The sequence below is a fragment of the Malania oleifera genome, chromosome 3, assembly GCF_029873635.1.
Source record: "Malania oleifera isolate guangnan ecotype guangnan chromosome 3, ASM2987363v1, whole genome shotgun sequence".
Classification (NCBI taxonomy): domain Eukaryota; kingdom Viridiplantae; phylum Streptophyta; class Magnoliopsida; order Santalales; family Ximeniaceae; genus Malania; species Malania oleifera.
The window spans coordinates 97,112,142-97,134,505 of NC_080419.1; the positions used below are offsets into that span (position 1 = coordinate 97,112,142).

Below are 22,364 nucleotides of genomic sequence, written 5' to 3' on the forward strand. Positions count from 1 at the left end.
TTCATACGAGTCACCAACTATGGGCAACCCAAAATGGGTATTCAAAACTCGATGCTGACATTATATAGTCATAGATTTGTTTTTTTAAGTAAGACAATGGAAAAAACTAAAGTCATTTAAATTAATAAAATTTTAGTTGTAGATCATATATTATTTAAAAATTGCAGTAATTTCACACTCCATGGAATTTTGCAACCTTTAGTTTAGTAAATTTTGCAATTTAACAATTTTTTGTAGACCATGATTTAGAAAATTTACAATCATAGATCACTAGCAACAATTCATAGAATTTCTTTGCCAATTAATCAAAATTTCAAAACATATTTCACAGGGGAATTGTGGTATGATATCTTTTAAAGGTTTTTTTTTTTTTCTGTAAATAAATTCAAATTGTTATGACTAACCAAATTCCTCAGAAAAGAATAAACAACTCAGTTTTACATTCATCCAACAACATTTCTAGTTTGAGTAAAAACTAAGAAATTTTATATCATTTCAAAATTTATCTAAATGGGAATTATGTAAGAGGGGTTGTTTGTTTGATACCTTTGCCATATATGATGTATAATCATCATGCTAATTCCCTATCCATTTACTTCCTTGGCAATGCGTACACAAAACTTCACATATTTAATATTGAGAATAAGGAACAAACTCAAGTTAGAATATGTCCTCACCAATTATTTTGATAGCATACTTGGCATAGGATGATTATTGTGGAAGAGGGTGTGAAAATCACATTGTTGAATTCCCATCAAGTGTTAGGACTCCTTTCCCTTTGATCTTTACCCTACACGAACAGAACAACTATAAATGAAACTAATGATTCCTAAAGTATATATTGGCTGAAAAAGTTTCATGAATGAAAGTAATGTGCAAATTTGATCACACAAAGATTATTCTACAAAAGTTTAATTTTATCAAAACAATTAAATAGCTATGCACACATATCTTATAAATCATAGTTAAGCCCATGTTGCTCACAACGGATTTTATTTCAGTCAACGATAAGTATTTCAAAAACTTGAGATGGACATTATGTTTTTTCTGGCTTCCATAAAAGAAAGTGGATTGTCCCCAATGATTCGATTAGTGACACACTCTTCATTATTGTTGATTTTAAATATCTCTATCCCATTTAATAGAGTATTGTACTTCACTGTCTCCATTCAGAAGAGAGACGGGAGTGGAGGGAAAGGAATTTGGGACATATGGTGATAAAAAAATATAAATAAATTTAGAGTGAGAGATGTGAGCAATTATGTAAATGAGGAAAAAATGAGTCGATTGAGAGATGAGGAAGGAGGAGGGACTAATATGACACTTTGGAGTCATATGGAAGGATGGGAGGAAGAAGAAGCCTCAAGAAGATGGACAATAAGAATTGAAAAAGGTGGAGGAAGATAAGGGGCTAAGAAGTAGAGGAGATACGTGTAGGGGTATTGTGGGAACTTCAAAATTTGTCGCTATTACTAGATTTTGGTTATTGTGCTTTTAGAAGTATTTTGATGAAATGTTGAAGTTATTGGGCTTAAACATTCATTTCACGGTGAGATCCCTAAACTTGGGCCGAGACACTACGCTTGGACAAAGCCCAATCAGGATCAGCCCGGCACCAGCTTCGCTCCGAGAAACTACTCACCAGAATCAGAGTAAAGCTGCAGGCTGAAGCTCCAAATCAATGCGGCGCTGCTGCTCTCCCCCTTCCCTCCAACTCCTCGCCGCTGCTGCTACCGACAATCCCTCCATGTCTTCTCGCCCCATCGTACTCTCTCTCTCTCTCTCTCTCTCACACACACACACACACACACACACCCCCACTCACACAGTGACCTTGATAGTTTGGTTTTTCTTGGTTGACAGTATCGAGGAGGTAGTAATCGAGGTCGGAGAGGCTACTGCGGTCGCACAATTGGCGGCGAAGAACAGTTCGTGACCGGAGAATCGCATTTCCAGTCGGTGAGAGAAGCCAACAGAGGGTGCCGACGAGGGGAGAGAAGTAATTTTGGTGCCAGCTCTAGTTGGTTTCAGCGTCAACCGTCCAATCCGCGACAAGCTTTCAATAAAAGGCCTCATTTCAATCCAACTCCGGCGTACGATCGGAATCAGCCGTACCATCAGCGCCCGCAGTTCAATCCAAATCGACCATTCCCTCGACCTCAGATTTTCTGGCCGACATCTCCTAAGCCGTCAGATTATCGGAATTGGGAATATGCTAAATCAGAACCTCCGGCCGATTCCGGTAATTTCCTTTACCCCCTCTTGATTCTTGCATTGTTGTAATTTACTATTATTTATCTGGTGAAGCTGCTTCCAAAATTGGTTGGCATTCTGGAAGTGTTTTTTTTTTTTTTCTGGTTTTAAGAACTAAAATCAATGTCGATCTTAGTTTCGGAAGCAATGACGTATGTTAAAAATGTTCGTAGGAATTTATAATTTGCTAAAACAATTTTGAACAAAACCATACTTTGTTTTCCACTGGAAGAACTGGGGAAAGCACCTATTCACCTGCGAGTTGGAGATTATGAAGCATTGTGCAGGGCTTATGAATTCTAAGAACTGTTGAAATGAAAGAAAGTAAACTGAGTGATGCACTCAGTTTAACCCAAAGACTCATGAACTGGTTGCCCCAATGATTTCAATTTGGCAGCAGATACTGTTTGGCCATGGGCATTTATGCTATGAAGTTAATGCATGTCCGTGATTTCTTACTGCCTCAACCCATGTCCCTTTTGGTCTTATCTTTGTTTGGTCCGTTGGCCCCCATGTTAAACTTTGCTAATAGGAAAGGCCTAGCGTTGGGAGGGTGCAGTGTCTCCTGCAGCATAGTATTTTTGAGCTAGACTGTAGTGTCATCAAATTGTTGTGGGAAGTTATTTGGGGGTTTTCACTTGGGGGACTATATATATACTTATAGTCGAGGGTTGAAACCATACTTTTTGAAGAGGCTTTGTGAACATAGGTACATTGTTGAATCACATGAACCATCTTGTTCTTATTTTCTTTGTGCATAATCTGTGTTTTTACTGCATTTGGTATCAAAGCACTAGGTTTCTATTAGGGTTTTCTAGGGTTTGCATTTTGGTTGTGACAAGGATGTAGGGTGATTACCAGATTTGATAAGTTTGATGAGAAAAGAAACTTTAGTCAATGTTATATGCGGGTAATCCAGGTGTTGGTTCAATGCAAGGCTATAGGGCATTAATAGGAGATAAACTAGTGGAGATGGATAAAGATGATGGGATGAAAGTAGAGCAAATAATTTATTACTATCATAGAAGAGAAGATGACATAGGGTTTGTATGAGAGCTTGCATATGGCAAAGAACATTACCAACAAAATGCTTTTAAAGAAGTCATGAATGTTTCATTGTATGCCAATTGGTGGAGATTTGAATCGACATATGAATTAGTTTAATAAAATTCTTAGCAATTTTCTTTAGGTGGATGTGAGGATTGAACGTGAATATAAGATGTTGATGTTGTTATCTTCTCGTCTTTATTTGGACTCTTTGTTATGATGTTGCTCTATGTGAAGTGGACCCTAAGCTATGAAGAGGTCTCTAGTCTTCTTAAGTCGAATGAAGTTAGAGAGAAACTCATCAAGGAGAACCATTGAACAAGAAGGCTTGGTGTTGGATAATTGATGGAGATCCAAGGATAAGGGGAAGCAGAAGGGGAGTTCTATATCAAGAGCCTAGTTGAATGCTTCAAGTAGAAATAGAAAGGACATACAAGCAAGATTTGTTATTATTAAGAGGTTATATATGTCTTTTAGCATTATTATTATTGAGTGCTTTAGTATGTTAATTAGTGAGAGTTAGTAAGGGTATTATTTAAATTTGTATTATAAATACATGGAGAGACCTATCTTCAAGTTAGGTTATTCATTTTAATCAAATCTTAACATGGTATCAGAGCGTGATCCTATTTAAACACTATTTCCTTCAGCCGTGACCTGAAAACACCACTCCTTCCCTAATCCACCTCCATCCCATACTAAATCACACAACCAACCATATACCCATAATCATACCCCCCCTCCCACGACCCACCCCAAAAAATCCCATCGCTAGAGGGCACTCCACGTGCCCCCATGCGCCGGTGTGTGAGTGAAGTTCTAGCCACTTTTTTCCTTCTTTTTTTTTTTTCCTGCCATGCTTAGATTTCTTCTTTAGACTATATTATCAAGCTGTTAGGCCAGTTTTTTGCTGAAAAATTCAACCCTTTTTGACTATGCACTTGTGGTATTCCGTTAATTTTTGTTCAGGGTTTGTGAAGGCCTCTTTGTGAGTTTTTTGGAGCCGTGGCAGTGTTTGTATGTTCAGTTGTGAGGCTGTGGCAGTGCTATATCCGTTGTTCACCTCGTCTGTGGTTGCGTTAGTGCTTCTCATGGTTTGTGATTGTTCCCATTATTGATTGTTATTCTTGTTTTCGGTGTGGTTGCTGATTTGTGAGTGCTGTGGTAGTGCTATATCTGTCAGTGAGTTGCTCATCTCGTTTGGCGTTGTGTCGGTGCTTCACATAGTTTGTGATTTTCTCGATTAGTTTTGATTGTTCTTCTTGTTTTTGGTGTGATTGCTGATTTGTGAGTGTTGGGATGGAATCTATGAATCCCAAAAAATTGTTTCCTAGATCGCTGCAGCAAATAATGACTCAAAAGTTGGATGGAAAGAACTATGTTCAATGGTCTAAAGCTGTTCGGATTTATTTAGCAGGATTATGGAAATCTAACCACTTGCTCCAATTTGGTTCTTCTGATGAGAAGAGAAAATACGTGTGGTTCAGGAAGATGGCTTGATTGTTTCCCTTTTATGGAATTCGATGGAGCCACAGATTGCATGGATGTGTATGCATCTAGATATGTGCAAGGAGATTTGGGATGGACTTTCAAAGGGTTTTATGGTTACAAAAGGTAAACATGATGAAATAATCTATGAATCTATTGGCTACTGGGTAATACAGTTGTGGATAGTGTAGCAGCCAACAACTGTTTCATTGGATATTGACACACTTGGCACTATGCTATAATATATGTTTGTAGGTCATGAGTGAGTAGGTTATGATGGAGCTCCATGAGAGGAAATTGTTGAAAGGGTTGTAGGAGTGTAGAGTTGATTTCTACTCGTATTGTGCTTTGGTGTAAACAGTGCATGGTGAAATTCAAGTCATCCTCCCAAAAGAGTGGAGGCATTTTAGACTATGTTCACTCATATGTTTGGGCCTATGAGGGTACTAGCCAGGAATGGAGCTTAGTATTTCATTAGCTTCATCAATGATTACTCTAGTAACTTTTGAGTTTAGTTGATGAAGGAAGGTCAAGTGTTCTCCAAATTCAAGCAGTGGAAGGTAGAAAAAAATGAAGTTAGTGAAATGTCTTAGGTTAGATGATGAATCGGAGTAGGAGTTGAGTTTTTGTAAATTTTTGCAAGTTGAAAAGGGAGTTGTTAGACTTTTTATAGTGCATCAGAATCCTTAATGTGGAGAGGACAAAGCTAAGAATATGAGACTATAGGCATGATTGCCTAAGAGTTTTTGGAGATTCCACACAACTTGTTCTATTATTAATAGGTCACTTTCTGTAAAGTTGGATTATAAAGTGACTGAAGAACAGTGGTAGGTCAGTCGACTACTCTACATTGAGGATCTTTGGTTGCTTGGCATATGCTCACCTTTTGAGTGAGCTTTGATCCAACCTAAGCACTAAAAGAGGTGTTTTCATTTGCCGTGTAAAAGATGTTAAAGGTTCAAGCTGTATGAAGCATAAGAAGGTGGTGATGAATAGAGACGTGGTGTTTGAAAAGGTGTCTATGCTCAAGGACAAAGAAGATGAAAATGCAGCAAGGCCAACATAGAGAGACCTGAGGTGCATGTGGAGTCTGGTAGACAATAGGACCACTTACTATAGACATGATTGCCTAAGAGTTTTTGGAGATGCTACACAACTTTTTATATTATTAATAAGTCACTTTTTGTAAAGCTGGATTGTAAAGTGGCTGAAGAACATTGGTAGGTCTAAAGGTTGACTACTCTACATTGGGGATCTTTAGTTACTTGGTAGATGCTCTTCTAAGTGAGCTTTGATCTAAGCGAAGCCCTAAATCCAATAGGTGTTTTCATTAGCTATGTAAAAGATGTTAGAGGGTTCAAGTTGTCCAAAACACAAGAAGGTGGTGATGAAAAGAGACGTGGTGTTTGATAAGGCGTCTATGCTCAAGGACAAAGAAGATGAAAAGGCAGCAAGGCTAACAAACCTAACATAGAGAGACTTGGGGTGCATGTGGAGTTTGGTAGACAATAGGACCACTTACCAAAAGTGCCCTAGATTGTATAGTGTGAACACCAACAACAATGTGAGCACAACGTAGCTACAAATCAACCTAGATGCACCACCTGAGCATCGCAAAGATATGGTTTTGAGGATATGTTCTCTTTTGCCTTAGTCACTAGCATTGCAGATCCATACTTCTTATAGGATACAACTTTAGGTCTAGGGAAAAATAGGTGGGTGCTTGGGGGGATCCTTGTTTAACAATCAAACTTGGGAGCTGGTGGAGCTTCTTGAGGAAAGGAAAGTAATTGATGTGGATATTTAGGAAGAATGATGGTGCTTCAAAAGAGGAGGTAAACAATAGGCTAGACTAGTGACAAAGTGGTACTCTTAGAAAGAAAAGGATAGGCTACTTTACTTGTTCTCTCGAATTGTCATACCTACCTCCATTCAGATTTTATTAGCCATGACTACTCAGTAGTTAAATGTTAAGAAAACATTTCTTCATGGTGACTTGGAGGAGTAGATTTATCTAGAGTAGCCAGGTTTCAAGGAATTCGGGAAGGAGAATTATGTCTATAGGTTAAAGAAATCATCGTATGATTTGGAGCAATCACCACGGTAGTGGTACAAATGGTTTGATTCATTTTACATTAGAGTTCTATTCATCGTATGATTTGGAGCAATCACCATGGTAGTGGTACAAATGGTTTGATTCATTTTACATTAGAGTTCTATTTCGTGGTTCATTTGTCTTCCTAGTGTATATATGGGTGATATGCTGATTGTTGCAAAGAATACTAGTGATGTCAATCGTTTAAAATCTCTGTTGAGTAAGGAATTGGAGATGAAGGATCTTGCTGCTGCAAGGAAGATCTTTGGGATGAAAAATTTTTGTTTGACATAGAAGAATGGAAGCTTTAAATCTCTCAAAAGGCTTATATAGAGAAGGTATTGGAAAGGTTTATCATAAGTAATTCTAAGCAAGTGTCTACCTTGTTGGCTAATCATAATGCCAAGCAAGTGTCTACTTGTGGGATGCTTGATGTATGTTAGTTTGTATTTGTTTGCTCTTAGTATGGTAAATAAGTTCATGGAAAACTTAAGCAAGGGGTGTTGGAAAATTTTTTGAAGGGAACTACAAATTTGGCATTGGTGCAAGCTAAGATTAGCTTTACTTAAAGGGTATGTTGATGCAAACTCTGCAAGAGATTTGGATGTTAGGAGGCAAGCCCACCACTAGTTATGTTTTCACTATAACGGGCAAACCTATTTGTTTGAAATTCATGTTACAGTCAGTTATTACATTAGCTACCATTGAGGTAGAATATATGGTAAGGAAAGAGGTTGCAAAAGTGACCATATAACTCAAGGGATTAGTTACTAAACATGGCTTAGTGCAACAAGCTATTCCTAATAGTCAGAGTGCCATCCACTTAGCAATGAATCAAAGGCTATCATGTTAGGACAAAGCACATTGCAGTCAAATATCCCAAGATATGTGGAGTTGATTGCTACTGGTGAGATTTGACTTATTAAAGGGGTAACAAAGAGAATGCAAAGATATGTTAATGAACGTAGTTACTTAGATCTTGCATTGCTTGAACTTGATGTTTCTAGTTGCTGAATCAGTGATATATCACTTTATGTGGAGTTTTGACAACTCAGGAGAATATTCCCTAAGGTGGAGATTGTTGAGCTGCGGCTCATATTTAGAAGGGTTATACCCTTCAAACCTGTAAATAAGTGGGAGGTTCAGAGTCTATGTGGAGAACTTTCTTGATAGGAGGACCTAGTCATGTATAGGGGTTTGCCCCTATAGTATGGTATGGTATTTTGAGACAGGGCATTGTGTTATTGTATTGTTGTGCGAGAGTATTTTAGGGTTCTCACATACACACACACACACACACACACACACACACTTGTAGTTGAGGGTTGAAACCTTAAAGGCAGTTTTCATTGACGATATAGTGGATATTTCTTGTAGGCTTCAGGGACATAGACATCCTACCAAAGTACGTAAAAAAGTTGTTTTGTTGCTCTTGTTTTCTTTTATTTTTCTTTTGATTTGCTCTTTGTGTGCATAGCCATTTTTGCAACAATATTGTTCATTTTAATTGGTATGATTAATAGTTCCTGTGCTTGTAATAAAGCCATTTAATCAAAATTCAAGTTTTATTTTTAGTCCCCATTTGGTTTCTGCGTAACTTTCCTTGACATATTCACATCCAATTAGTTCTTTTTTTTTTTTTTAAATAATTTTTTTGCTATTCAATGCTTACTATCACAAGATCTGCACATTGACAACACTCATTTCATGAACATTAGTATATTACACTTGTTTATTAAATGTTAAATTTGGGGTGGTCTTTAAAGTTCCCCTTCAATAGGAATACAATGACTTTGTTACACTCAAAAATAGAATTGGCAAAATATATTGTTGGAGGGATGTTCTGAGTTAGGGAATGAACAAGCAACATGACATTCGGTCCCTTTTAAAGTGGTCCAAATGTGGATTTTATCTGAACGTATGAGTCTGAAACAGGATTGATATGAATTTAACAACTTGATGTGCTTGATATAGGTTTACCTTAATGCCCTAATATTTTCATGATTTGACAGGTTCAAATTATTATGCTGTAAATTTGCATACTTTTCATTTAATTTTGCTTTTTTGTGAGGAAATGCAATAAAAAAGTTAATATCTTGTTAAGTTGTGGAAACAATTTTCATTTTCTATTTTCTAAAGAATTACAAAAAATCCCTACTTATTTTTTAGTTTTCTAACATTGGTATAAAAAAGCTGAAAACAATTAAAAGTTCTAGCATGATCACTTGTGGGAAATTGTTTTTTTGTCTTTTCATTTCCAACTTTTAAAATAATTACAAAATACCCCCGTATTTTTCAATTTCTAAATTTGTATGAGACATATATTGATTTTATGGATTTTTAGTCTCCTATATAAATTTTGGAAAATTGAAGAAAAGGTGACATTTTTGTAATTATTTGGAAATCTAGAATTAAAAAATGAAAATGTTTTCCACAACTAAACAAATTATTTATTTTCTGTTTTTTTAAATACAACTTTTGGAAAACTGGAAGACAAGGTTGCATCTGGAAAATAAAACTCCACAGGTGGACAGGCCCTAAACCAAAACATAAAAGTAGGTTTGTAATTTTTTAATGAAATACTCATCAATTTTGCTGGCAGTTGAATGGAAAATAAAAATTTCTGCACCACTAATTAGCTTATCACATTTTAATGTAGTGCGCTTACCCACTTTTTATTAAATTATTATAATGATTCCATGATACATATTTTAACATAAAAATGATTTTTATGCTTTAGAATGCACACATTTTATGAATTACTTTATCAATACTCCATTTAGTTGTTGAATAGAAAATAAACATGCACCTAAAATTAACTCATTATATTTTAGTTTAATGTTATGAATAAGCTGATCTCCATTTTACTGGGTAATGGAGCGAGTGGTATTTGACATTATGGATCCCATTTTGAGTATGATGGTCATTAATCTTTATAGTTTGTCAATGAAGAGTGGATCTAACTTTATTAGTGTCTATAATTGATTTCTTTTGTGTAATACTAACTAGTAGAGCCTCATTGATAAGTGCTACAAGATCTTGCACATTGTAACTATGGTTATGGATCTGAATCCATTAGCATGGAAACTTTTCTTTTCCAAGTGAAATCCCCTATTATATGAAAAAGTGAAAAAGAGCTTTCGTTTTTGTGGAATAAGAGGCCTTTGTATCTTAATGCATGTATTTAATTTATTCGGACTTTTTAGGGAATATGAGTCAAAGTAATAATAAGAATGTTTCTAGTGGAACATCTTTCACATTCATTGGAGATACAGTGAAGGCCAAGGGATAAATCCACCTTCACATTCAGATCATGAATGTTTGGAATGCATATTATGTGAGGAGACAATGGTTTTGACATTGCTTTTGGTAAATCAAATTGAAGGGTGGTATAAAATTGGTCTATTTTTGGTATCATATCCATAGTTAATGCATTCATCACAGTTAGCAACTTTAGCTTCGTATCAAGGTCACTATCATCAATAACAAGACCTTTAGGCTTGTTAGCCAAGTCTTGTTTTGGAATACCATAATGAGAGGAGCATAGGGATTTTTTTGCTAGGTATTTGACCAAATAGGAATGTCCAATTCCTATTGAACCTATCACTAAAATACCCCTAAAGGGAGATGGGGCTAAGTGAAGCGAAAAGCTTTTCCTACGAGACGGGAAATGAAAACTATTAGCCCCGCACAAAGTTTGTGAACTAGTGATTCTCTGATAATGAGCTACTAATATATATCCTTTTGCTAAACTCCTATTTCTTGATAAATGATCACTATGTTAATTAATAAAAAATCTGGTTTGCACGCTTCTTCTCTTTGTTTCCCAATCCTTAGTAAGTTACAAACGAGTTTTGAAAAGGTCAAATCTTTGATGATTCCATCTTACGTGATTGAGTTGTGAAGACTTTTGGATAGGAAGGATACCTCTGAATTGAATCTTTTTAATTAAAAAATATCCTTCTAGTTGCTTTGGGACAATCAAGAGATTCTTTAGAAGAAATATAGGGTTTTGCTTTTGGTGGCAACATGCTACTAGGGGTGGTCCCATTTATGAGGTCATATTAATGCTCTAATAAGAAATATATGATTATCAATCTCATCGATATTCTTGATCTCATAAATGTCATACCAAATCCCAATCACCATTTACTTTTTTGCTCTTTTTCTTTTTAAATCCATGAATAGATCTCTTTGCTTGTGATTAGATATCATGTATTTCTTGAAAAATTGATTCGATTGATGGGATTTGGTATGATAGTCATGAGTTCGAGGATATCAATGAGATTGATATTCAAATATTTCTTCATAGGGTGTATTGATTAGACCCCATAAATGGGACCACTCCCCAACAGCATGTTGCCATCAAAGTTAGAAAGGCGGATGGTCAAGAAGTAGATAGGGGAGTTGGCGACCAAAGCTCTAATGAACAATGGCTGTAACTATGATGGTCCTCAGGTAGCGAAATTCCTTGTTGCGTAGGTTTCGATTTGCATGAAAGTCATAACGATCTGGGCACGGTCTTAGGGAGAGGATTGGTGACATAGACATGTTTGTGAAGATGCAGATTCCAGTTCAGCGATTAGTCTTTGAATCTAGAATCTAGACAGAAAGTAGAAATCGAATAAGTGTCCACTTTCCAATTTACATTAAATTATTATGATTTTGTGATGCATATTGTAATAAAAAAGAATGATTTTTATGTATTATTTTTTTAATTTATATTAAATATTTGAATATATGTTTTATCATATCTGGAACAAACTAAGCCAATTTGTTCAAAAAGGTACCCAGGTCCAACCAGTTTTAATGAAGACGATATGGTTTTTTCTTTGACCTAAGTTTTGGATATGGTAGACTTTTTTAGTTTGGTTTATTTTAGCAGCAACATGGATGAATTTTTTAAATAATAAGTAGTCTTCTAGTTCCTTTTGCACAAAACCCATGCTCCGGACTGGTTCCATTTAGGTTGAGAAATACAATGGTAATGGCTAGGCAAGGAGCATTGCTCCTATTATCTTATTCTGAAGTCCTCCATAATCTCTATCATCTTATGTATAACTGACTTTAGTAACAATTTTTTTTGCTTTCTTCTATTTCTTTAATATATTTCAGTTTTTTTTTTTTTGAAAATTACTTGATACACTTCGTGCTCAATCTAAATCCTAATCTTTGTTGATTGCAGAAAATCTCCACAAATGTAATATTGCAATCCCATGCTTTAGACGATTCATTAATTAAAATTATACTTACTGACCAAAAAAAGAATAGACACTGTGGACAACTTGAGCCTCTTTGGTCCTCCATCACTTTCCTACATGTTAAGATAGATTTATCTGTAATCTAAGGTGAAAAAAATGGGGTTTAGTGCTGAACCTGATGTAGGGTTGTTAGATTCAAAAATCATTTATATGTTCTCGAAATTCAAGTGCCATTTTCCTTTCTTTTTTTCTATCTTTCCAATATAATTTGTTAGTAAAATTATCCAACTCAACACATTTTAGCTGACAATTTTTTAGTTAACACTGGGAGGCCTTTGAAGGCATTATCTTTGGATGATGTGCTTTATGTTTTGATAGCTCAGAATCTGCTTTTTTTTTTTTAATTTCTCTTTTTCTTGGAGGATGTGGAACAAGTTGTTGGTTTGTTTGTAGAGAAATGGGTTTGCCTAGAGGTGACAATTACAGCTCATACCTAATAATCCACCCATACCCACCATAAGTAAATGGGTTTGGATATGCCCATATAAATATATGGATGAAAAATGGTTGACTCATTTATACCCAAAAATTAAATGGGCATATCCACTTTACCAATCAACTTGTTAAATTCCTAACCTAGTACGCAACGTATGGGTGAAAATGGATATCTATGTACATAATGTAATTATGGGCAGTTCGGTTCGAATATTTATGTATTTATGTAATTATTTACGTACTTATTGATTTTATTTGGTTATCCAAACCAATTACTATGCATGCATTATGTAATTACATAATTGGTTTGGTTTAAATATGTTCATGATTATGTAGGTATGTAATTAATTGTAGTACTGACTGCACCATCATTTGAAATTAAATTACATAATTACATAATAATACTATTATTCAGAAATCTATGTACATAATTTGGTAATTATGGACATGTGTAACTGGTTTGGTTCAATTATCTAAACCAATTAATATGCATGCATATATGTAATTACATAATTGGCTTATTTTGGATTTGTCCATAATTATGTAGGTATGCAATCATAGTATTGGCTACAATTATTATATGAAATTAAACTATATAATTACATAATTAATATTATTATTCAGAAACCTATGTATATAATTTTATAATTATGGACATTTTGGTTCGAAAATGCATGTAATTGGTTTAGTTTGGTTATAATTGGCTTATTTTGGATTTGTCCATAATTATGTAGGTATGCAATTATAGTATTGGCTACAATTATTATATGAAATTAAACTATATAATTACATAATTAATATTATTATTCAGAAACCTATGTATATAATTTTATAATTATGGACATTTTGGTTCGAAAATGTATGTAATTGGTTTAGTTTGGTTATTCAAACCAATTAATATACATGTACATAATTACATAATTGATTCAGTTTTGTATATGTCAATTATGGAAGTAGGTAATTATAGTATTGACTACACCTAGCAATTGAAATTGAATTTTACATAATTACATAATTAAAATCAATGTGCGTAATGTTACAATTCTTTTCGAATGTGTACATAATTATGCAATTATATATGTACATAATTGGCTCAGTTTGGTTTGGTTATCCAAACAAATTAATATGCTTGGATGTACATAAATTACATATTGGTTTGGGTTAGATATGTCTATAATTATTCAGGTATGTAATATTAGTAATGGCAACACTTATCATTTAAAATTAAACTATATTATGTAAGTAACTCTATTATTCAGAAAGCTATGTACATAACTTTGTAATTATGGACAAGTTGGTTTTAATATCTGCATAATTTTTTTTATGTCCGCAATTGGTTTTGTTTCATTAACCAAACCAATACATGTGTGTATGTAATTACATGTCTAATTGTGTATGTAATTATTGCATTGGCTACACCTCTCATTTGGAATTAAGCTTCATAATTACGTAATTAAAACTATTATTCAGAAATCTATATGCATAATTTTGTAATTATAGACAATTTGGTTAGAATATATATGTAATTATGCAATTATATGTGCTGCCATTGGTTTGATTAGATTATCCAAACCAATTAATATGCATGCATGTGTGTAATTACAAAACTGGTTTGGTTTAGATATGCCTATAATTATGTATTTATGTAATTATAGTAGTGGCTGCCTGCCATTTGGAATTATACCATGTACATAATTATGTAATTAATACTATAATTTGGAAATTTATATATATAATTTTGTAATTATGGATAATTCTGTTACAATATATACGTAATTACGCAATTATCTATGTAGGTAACTGATTTGGTTCTAGTATCCAAACCAATTAATATGCATATACATAGTTACATAAATGATTTAGTTTAGATTTGTATGTAATTATGTATTAAGAAACTATAGTATTGAGTACACCTATCATTTGAAATTAAACTATATGTGTAGTTAATTCTATAATTCATAAGTATATGCATAATTTTGTAATTATGGTAGTTTGGTTTTCAAATTTGTGTATATGTAATTATGCATGTACATAACTAGTTTGGTTCTGTTATCACGCCAATTAATATGCATATGCATAATTACATAATTGATTTCGTTTAGATATTTTTGTAATTATATAGGTACATAGCTATAATATTGAGTATCTATCATTTGAAATTCAATTATGTAATTACTACTATAGTTCACATATTCTTCCATCAAACAATAGCTCAAATAACCCTCAAGGATTGCGGAAAGATGCGGCGAATCTGGCGATGGTAATGTTTTGAAGCTATAAGTTTAACCAGCTGTCTAGAAATTGGCCTGGCAAGCTTAAAAATAAAATGGGTAAATGAATTGACTCATGTGTAAATGGTAGGCTCGTAATGAGTCAAATTAGTTTGTATAAATGGGTAAATGAGTCATTAATGACCTGACCCATCTTGACCCATACCCATCCATTTAACATATTTAGGTTTGCCCAAGGTCAATGGACTGGAGTTTGGGGCATTTGCATTTTGTGGGGAATTTAGTTGTAAATGGATGCATGTATCTTTACGAGGAAGAAGGTCATCCTTTCTTTTCTATGAGAAAGGATTCATTATGTGTTTTTGCAGCTGGGTGTTTGAAGGGGGTGTCTTTTTTGGATTTATAGCATGATGGGAAGGCAGTGTTCTTCTTTAACAAAATCTCTCTCTTCTTTCTTTTTATTTTTATTTTTTTATTTTTTAAATCAAAGCTAGTTACAAAGAGGAAGAAAAATTAAACATAATGAATATTAAATATAAACATAAACTTCATTTTGACCTATTAGTTTTCATCTCTTCCCTCTACATTAGAGATGAGAGTTCAAATTCTATAAGAGAATGAAGTTTTAATAGGCTTTCAGATGGCTACACATTAGAAGCATTGTGAAGGCCAACAAATCTGAATTGAAAGAGTATAAAATATATTAATGAGTATGGAAAATTCATTCAATACCAAGAAGTAAATTGGCACTTTTTATGTAGGAATTACTAAAGTTATAAAAGAAGATATAAGATTTTTTTAAGGATTCAATAAGTTTTCTTATACTATATGTTGGATGTGCACTGGAAAAAAATTAACGATTAATATTTATATATTTAACATAAAAATTTATTCATTATAAATCTTGTAAAAAACATTGTATAGAAATCTTACTTAGCATAATGAATTGTATTATTTGAACATTAAGAATGTGATAGAGTTTATTTAGAATTAAATTACTTCTTCGTCTATTTGAAATAGAATTATATTTGCTTTCTCGTATTACATGTCGATTAAATAAAATTAAGTATGAGATAAATATTGCATTATTTAAGACAAAGTCATAATACATATTCGATTTACAATTAATATTTATATATTTAACATAAAAATTTAATCACTATAAATCTTGTAAAAAACATTGTATAGAAATCTTTTTTAGCATAATGAGTTGAATTATTTGAACATTAAGAATTTGGTAAGAGTTTATTTAGAATTAAATTACTTCTTTGTCTATTTGAAATTGAATTATATTTGCTTTCTCCTAATATATGTCGATTACATAAAATTATGTATGAGATAAATATTGCAATATTTAGGACAAAATCACAAAATATATTTGATCCAAAAAAATTTCATATTAATCCATGAAAAATTATTTTAATATAAGAAATCAAGATAACAAAAAATTCAAAATGTGAAAAGAGTTTATGATTAAATTACTTTTATCTTCATTCAAGTTGGATGTGGATTTTGTAAAGACTGAAGATCATCAAATCTACTTATTGAAAAAAAAAAAGAAAAAAGAGAGATAAGCCATTTAAGAAATATTTTATAGTATTTCGATCCAAAATTTTTACACTATTCATGTTTTTATATGTATCATAAAGTTGCTGTCTAAGGGATGGAATTCAATACTTTATATTAATATATACAACAACAACAACAAACAACAACAATAAAACTAAGCCTTAGTCCCACTAGGTGGGATCAGTTATATGAATCCTTTTCCGCCAATTTATGCGATCATGGACCATTTCTTTTGATAGATTCAAGGATATTAAATCCTTACTCTATCTCTTCCCAAGTTATTTTAGGTCTACCTCTATCCCTTCTCCTACTCCCCACAGTAATTAAGTCACTCTTCCTCACAAGTGCACTATGTGGCCTACGTTGCAAGTGTCCATACTATCTTAGTCATCCCTCCCTTGTCTTATCTTCTATATAGGAGTTACATCTAATTTACCACGAATATGTTCATTCCTTAACACATGAAATTATTGTATCTAAATATTTCTAACATAGGGAATTGAATTATTTGAACATTAGGAATGTAATAAAAGATTATTTAGGATTTTTTTTTTTTTTGGAAATTGAATTACCTTTTTTTCTCAGGTTGGATTTGGTTAAGACAAAATTTAATAATTTTTATGCCTACTTATAACTTATAAGACAAATATACTATTATATTTTAGCTCATAATTGATGATATCTATTCTATCTAAAAAAGAGATTTAATATTGATTTTTGTGAAAACCTATTTGATGTAAACTATTTTAATAAAATAAATCAAGTTAACAAAACATTAGAAATATTAAAGTAGTTTATTTATGAGGAAATTGCTTTTATTAGTAATTATTAAGCCTATATATATATATATATATATTAAAAAGAATATGTCATTTAGGTAAAATTAATGGTATTGTGGTCCAAAATGATTGCGCTATTTGTACTTTTTATATTATAAATTTTGAGGTATTGATATTGCAGAATCATTGAACAGTCGTATCTGTTTTGAATGGAATTTCATCATGTGTCGCAGCCAATACAAGCTGGAAAATTGCAAAGTTATAGTTTCTAAATCACAAGTGGGCCTAGTTGTTTCATTCAACATGTAATAAAAAAGGAATAGACATCCCATGTGGGAATAGTTATTCGTTGTCTATTCCTTATTATAGACTCATAAAATGTTTCACATTGTTATTTGCTTTATAGTAACATAATTTCTTATATAACTAATTGTAACTAACCTACTAAAACTAATCTATTCCTGGGAATAGGCATTCTACAAACCAAACATAACCTATGAGTTTGAATGAAGGCTCGGTGGTTACTTTTATTTTAGGACACCTAATGTTTTTAACCATTTTATTGATTCACTATGCTGTTTCTATTTGAGTAACCTTATTGTGGCTTGTTGGCGTGGTTGCAGAGCGGTTTAAAATTCTCTCATACAATATACTTGCTGACTACCTAGCTATTAGCCATCGAAGCAAGCTTTATTCTCATATACCCGTGGACATTTTGGACTGGGAGTGGCGAAAGGGAAAAATTATTTTTGAGCTTGGTTTATGGTCAGCTGATGTAATGTGCTTTCAGGTTATTCACCTTTCTTTTCCTTTCCTTTCCATTTATTTGTTATATTCTAAAAAGATAGTGCAAACTCTCTCTCTCTCTCTCACACACACACACTCGCAAACACACACATATACAGTTTGTAGATAATATCACTCTCTTTATATCATATGATTTGGGGTGTTCTGCTAACCTGCTTGCTCTTTTGCAAGTTTTTGAGAAAATTTCTAGCTTGAAGATTAATCCTGCAATAGTAATTTAGAGGGCATTACTTAGAAGAAGGGTTTTGGATTGGCTCACAAATATGGCTGGGTATGCTGCCCATAGGTGATCTGTTTCTTATTTAGATGTTGAATTAGGTGGCAACCGAGAGCCTTGTGCTTTTAGAATCTAGATTTGGAGAAAGGGGCAAGGAGATTAGGCGCTTGGAGGGGGGTTTTCTGCCTTTCTTCGCTCTAGGAGGAGTTCTAGACTTGTTTGTCTTCTATACCTCTAACCTATGAGTGGTACAACGTACACACAGGAATTCATTTTGTTAGTTGGGATAATGTGTGCAGCCTAAGTGCGAGGATGGTTTGTATATGGGAAACTTGCCTAAGAACATTGATTTTGTGGGTGATGATCAAGGACTTAAATTTCAATTTTGATGGAAATTTCAATGGTCTCCCCTAGGTATGTGGTCAGCGTCTTTATAGTCTTTGACGCTAAGTTCTCTTCAACTTTATCCACGAATGGTTGCAAGTCTTCTACTGACATCCAACTGATTTCTTTGTCTCTAAGGCCTTTTTCATTTCACTGAGAACTTGTGTTGCTTCTTCCTTGATGATGTGAATTCTCTGTCCGCAAGGATGGCTTCAACTTCTCTTTTGTTAGGTTGTGCTGTCTTCAGTGGCATAGTAGTCAGAGGCGCGAGGCGAGCCGAGGCGCAAAGGGTCTTTGAAGCCGAGGCGCGAGGCGCGAGGCAAAGGCGCGTGCCTCACGAAGGTGAGGCGCACAATTATTAAAATGGTGTAAAATATCTATTTGGGGTAATTTATATATGAACATATGAATATCTAGTCATATTAGAATTTAAAATGTCAAAACATTCAATAAAAAAATTGGAAATTTAATAAAAATGCCAAGACAAAGCCCAAAAGCCTCAACAATTCAACATAGTTCAACATCAAAAGAAAAGAGTACAATAAAAGATTTCAAAATATAAAATCTAAAAATCCTCCTCAATCATCACTCATCACTCATCATCAACTAGGTCGGTGAAGATATCATCATCTTCCTCTTCATCATTAGAACTGTTTTCTCCAACATCTTTTTCCTCTTCCGTCTCCTCTGCACTATCCACTTGGATTTCATCCTCATCTACAAGTTCCAACATTGTGGTCCGACCCCTAGCAGTGGTTGCACTACTAGATGAAGCCCTTCCTCTTCCTTTAGACGATGATGGCATATTTATACTTATTCTTGATCTAGTGTGATGCGGGGGGTTATTTAGTCCAGTGGCTCTAGCAACAGAATCCCAAGTCAAATTATCATCTTCAAACACAAGTTCATCATCCTCATCAGAATCACCATCCATCCTACCAATCAACCACTCATTACTATCATCAATGTCCTTCAGGAGGATGGGATCAATGGTGTCACGTTTGTCGTATCGACGCCTCAGAGTTCGATTATATTTCACAAATACCAAATCATTCAAGCGTTGCTGGGATAGCCTATTTCTCCTTTTGCTATGAAGCTGCAAAAAGTTTAAAGTAATATGGTTAATAATGATTCTAAAAAGCAGTAGATTGGTAGTTCTTGTTCTTTAATAATTAATCCATGATATACTAATGACTTACATGTTGGAATATGCTCCAATTTCTTTCGCAGCCGGTAGCACTACACGTGAGGCTAAGAATTTTCACAGCAAACTTTTGCAAGTTTGGAGTTGTTGATCCATATGCCATCCACCATTGCGCTGTTATAAAATAAATTTTAAATGAATACCTACTAGGTAAATAGCAAAAATAATTTTCAAAAATGAAGAGGTAGTACAAATGCCACTTTACCTGGTGCTTTTGTCTTCCTTTGTCTCACTGCCAAACTAATTCCAAAGACGCCACTAGCGGCATTGTATTTTTCCAACTCATTTGAAACTTTATCTTGCATTTCAATAGTTGGCAGTAACCTTCCAACACATTTGTACAAACCCGTCATAATTTCTTCATCTTGCAAAATGTTGGGGTTTGAATAGAAAAATTCTGGATTCAAGTAGTGTGCAGCTGCATGCAACGGTTGATGGAGTTGGCATCCCCACCTCGTATCAATAATTTCAAATGCCTCCTTGAATTTATCCTCTCTCTCACCAAAAGCCTTAGCTATGGCTTCCTTAGCCCTATCCATTGCTTCATAAATATATCCCATTGCAGGCTTCTTTTCCCCATCAACCAAACGGAGTACAAGAACAAGTGGACCTGTTAACTTAAGAGCATAGACGATGGTACTCCAAAAAGTAGGCATCAAAACAATAGTAGCTGCTCTTTTGCCAGCCGCCTCCTTTGCCCATTTAGTAGTATTCCAATCTTCAGAAGTAAACATCTTCCTCAAGTTATTCTTTTGAAGATGGATTGAACGAAGAGTGATGAAGGCAGTTGCAAATCTTGTAACTGCAGGTCTTAGCAACTCCTTTCCTCTAGTGAATTGTCTCATCAAGTTGACAACGCCAACACGATTATAGATATAGCCATTCAAAAAAATTGCCCTTTTCAAAGTTGCATGAATTGAAGGCATCTTCCCAATATCCTCCAAAATTAAATCAATGCAATGAGCAGCACACGGTGTCCAATATAAATGTGGCCTCTTTGCTTCCAACAATCTCCCTGTTGAAAAATCAAGGAATGAAGCCATTAAAATATTAAAATAAACAATATATACACTATAGAAAGTAGTTCTAAAAATAAGTTCTTACTTGCTGCAACATAGTTTGACGCATTGTCAGTTACCACTTGAATCACATTTGATTCTCCAATTTCTTCGACCATCTCATCAAGTAATCTATACATTCTATCTGCATTCTTGACAATATTAGAAGCATCAATAGACTTGATGAATACTGATCCCCTTGGAGAGTTCACTAAAAAGTTGATTATGTCCTTATTAGCAACTGAATCTCTCCAACCATCAGACATAATTGAGCAGCCATATTTTGTCCATTCCTCCTTATGGACCTTCAACAACTCTTTCATTCGACTGACTTCCTCCTTTAGGTAAGGAACTCTCACTTCATGATAGCTAAGTGGCTTTATTCCAGGACCATATTGTCCAATCGATTCAAGTGCCACTGTAAAGCTGCTCAAACGTACAGCATTAAATGGTATCCCAGCATCATACATCCACCTAGCAAAATCTCCCATTGCCTTTTTTCTAAGTTCTTTTTTGCACGCTTCATTTATTGATGTTTGCTTCATCTTCCCCTCTTTCCTAGCTTGAATCGCTTTCTTTGGATCGGGAGTAAAAAACAAGTCTATAGGCCCCTTCTGTTTTGGTTTCTTCAAGTTGGATTGGTATGATCTTTTACTTCCATCACTAGTAAACACTCTCTTGCCACGAATGTCAATTTCTTGAACTTCATCTTCTTCATCTTCACCGTAATGATCTATATCATCAAAGTCGGGCAATAACTCATTTTCCTCCTTTTCCATATCTTTCTTCAACATATACTCTTTAATCTCCTCACGTACATGAGTAGGGCACTTAGAGCATTCTTTCACATTTCGAAATCCTCTGACAATGTGTTGTTTTGCTCGAAATATTCCTCCCCTTGTGACTTTAGCACAAAAATTGCAAGTCAAATTATTTCTATTTTTTTGATCCTCCAAATGTGCATACTTCCATGCGGGATCTTTCTTTGACGAGGCCTCACATCCAGAACTAGAATCCATTTAAGATTTTAGACTTGGTATCCCGTATCCTAACTGAAAAAACAATGCATCATATATTTATAATTTAAGACTTACATAATGCATTTCCAAACAAATTAAAAAACAGTACCTAAATTTCAATAAAAAGAATAAATATTATGTATTAGTTATAATTTATAAACTTACATTAATTAAACTAAATATTATAAATTAAAAAACAGTAGCTAAATTTCTGTAAAAAAAATAAATATCATGTATTAGTTATAATTTGTAAGCTTACATTAATTAAACTTAATATTATAAATTAAAAAACAGTAGCTAAATTTCTGTAAAAAATATACATATTATGTATTAGTTATAAATTGTAAGCTTACATTAATTGAACTTAATATTATAAATTAAAAAACAGTAGCTAAATTTCTGTGAAAAAAATAAATATTATGTTATTAGTTATAATTTATAAGCTTACATTAATTAAACTAAATATTATAAATTAAAAAACAGTAAGCTTACATATAAAGAAGAAGAAGAAGAAGAA

General features: G+C 33.7%; 1 protein-coding gene across 1 annotated transcript in view; it reads left to right on the forward strand.

Annotated features, from left to right (window-relative positions):
* Positions 1-1,503: 1,503 nt before the first annotated feature.
* LOC131152364 (carbon catabolite repressor protein 4 homolog 6) overlaps positions 1,504-22,364 on the forward strand; it is a 53,641-nt gene continuing 32,780 nt past the window's right edge. The window contains exons 1-3 of the mRNA XM_058104206.1: positions 1,504-1,765; positions 1,864-2,242; positions 17,782-17,948. Coding sequence (XP_057960189.1) covers positions 1,682-1,765; positions 1,864-2,242; positions 17,782-17,948 — 630 coding nt within the window. The 5' untranslated portion in view covers positions 1,504-1,681. The remainder of the gene's footprint in view (positions 1,766-1,863; positions 2,243-17,781; positions 17,949-22,364) is intronic.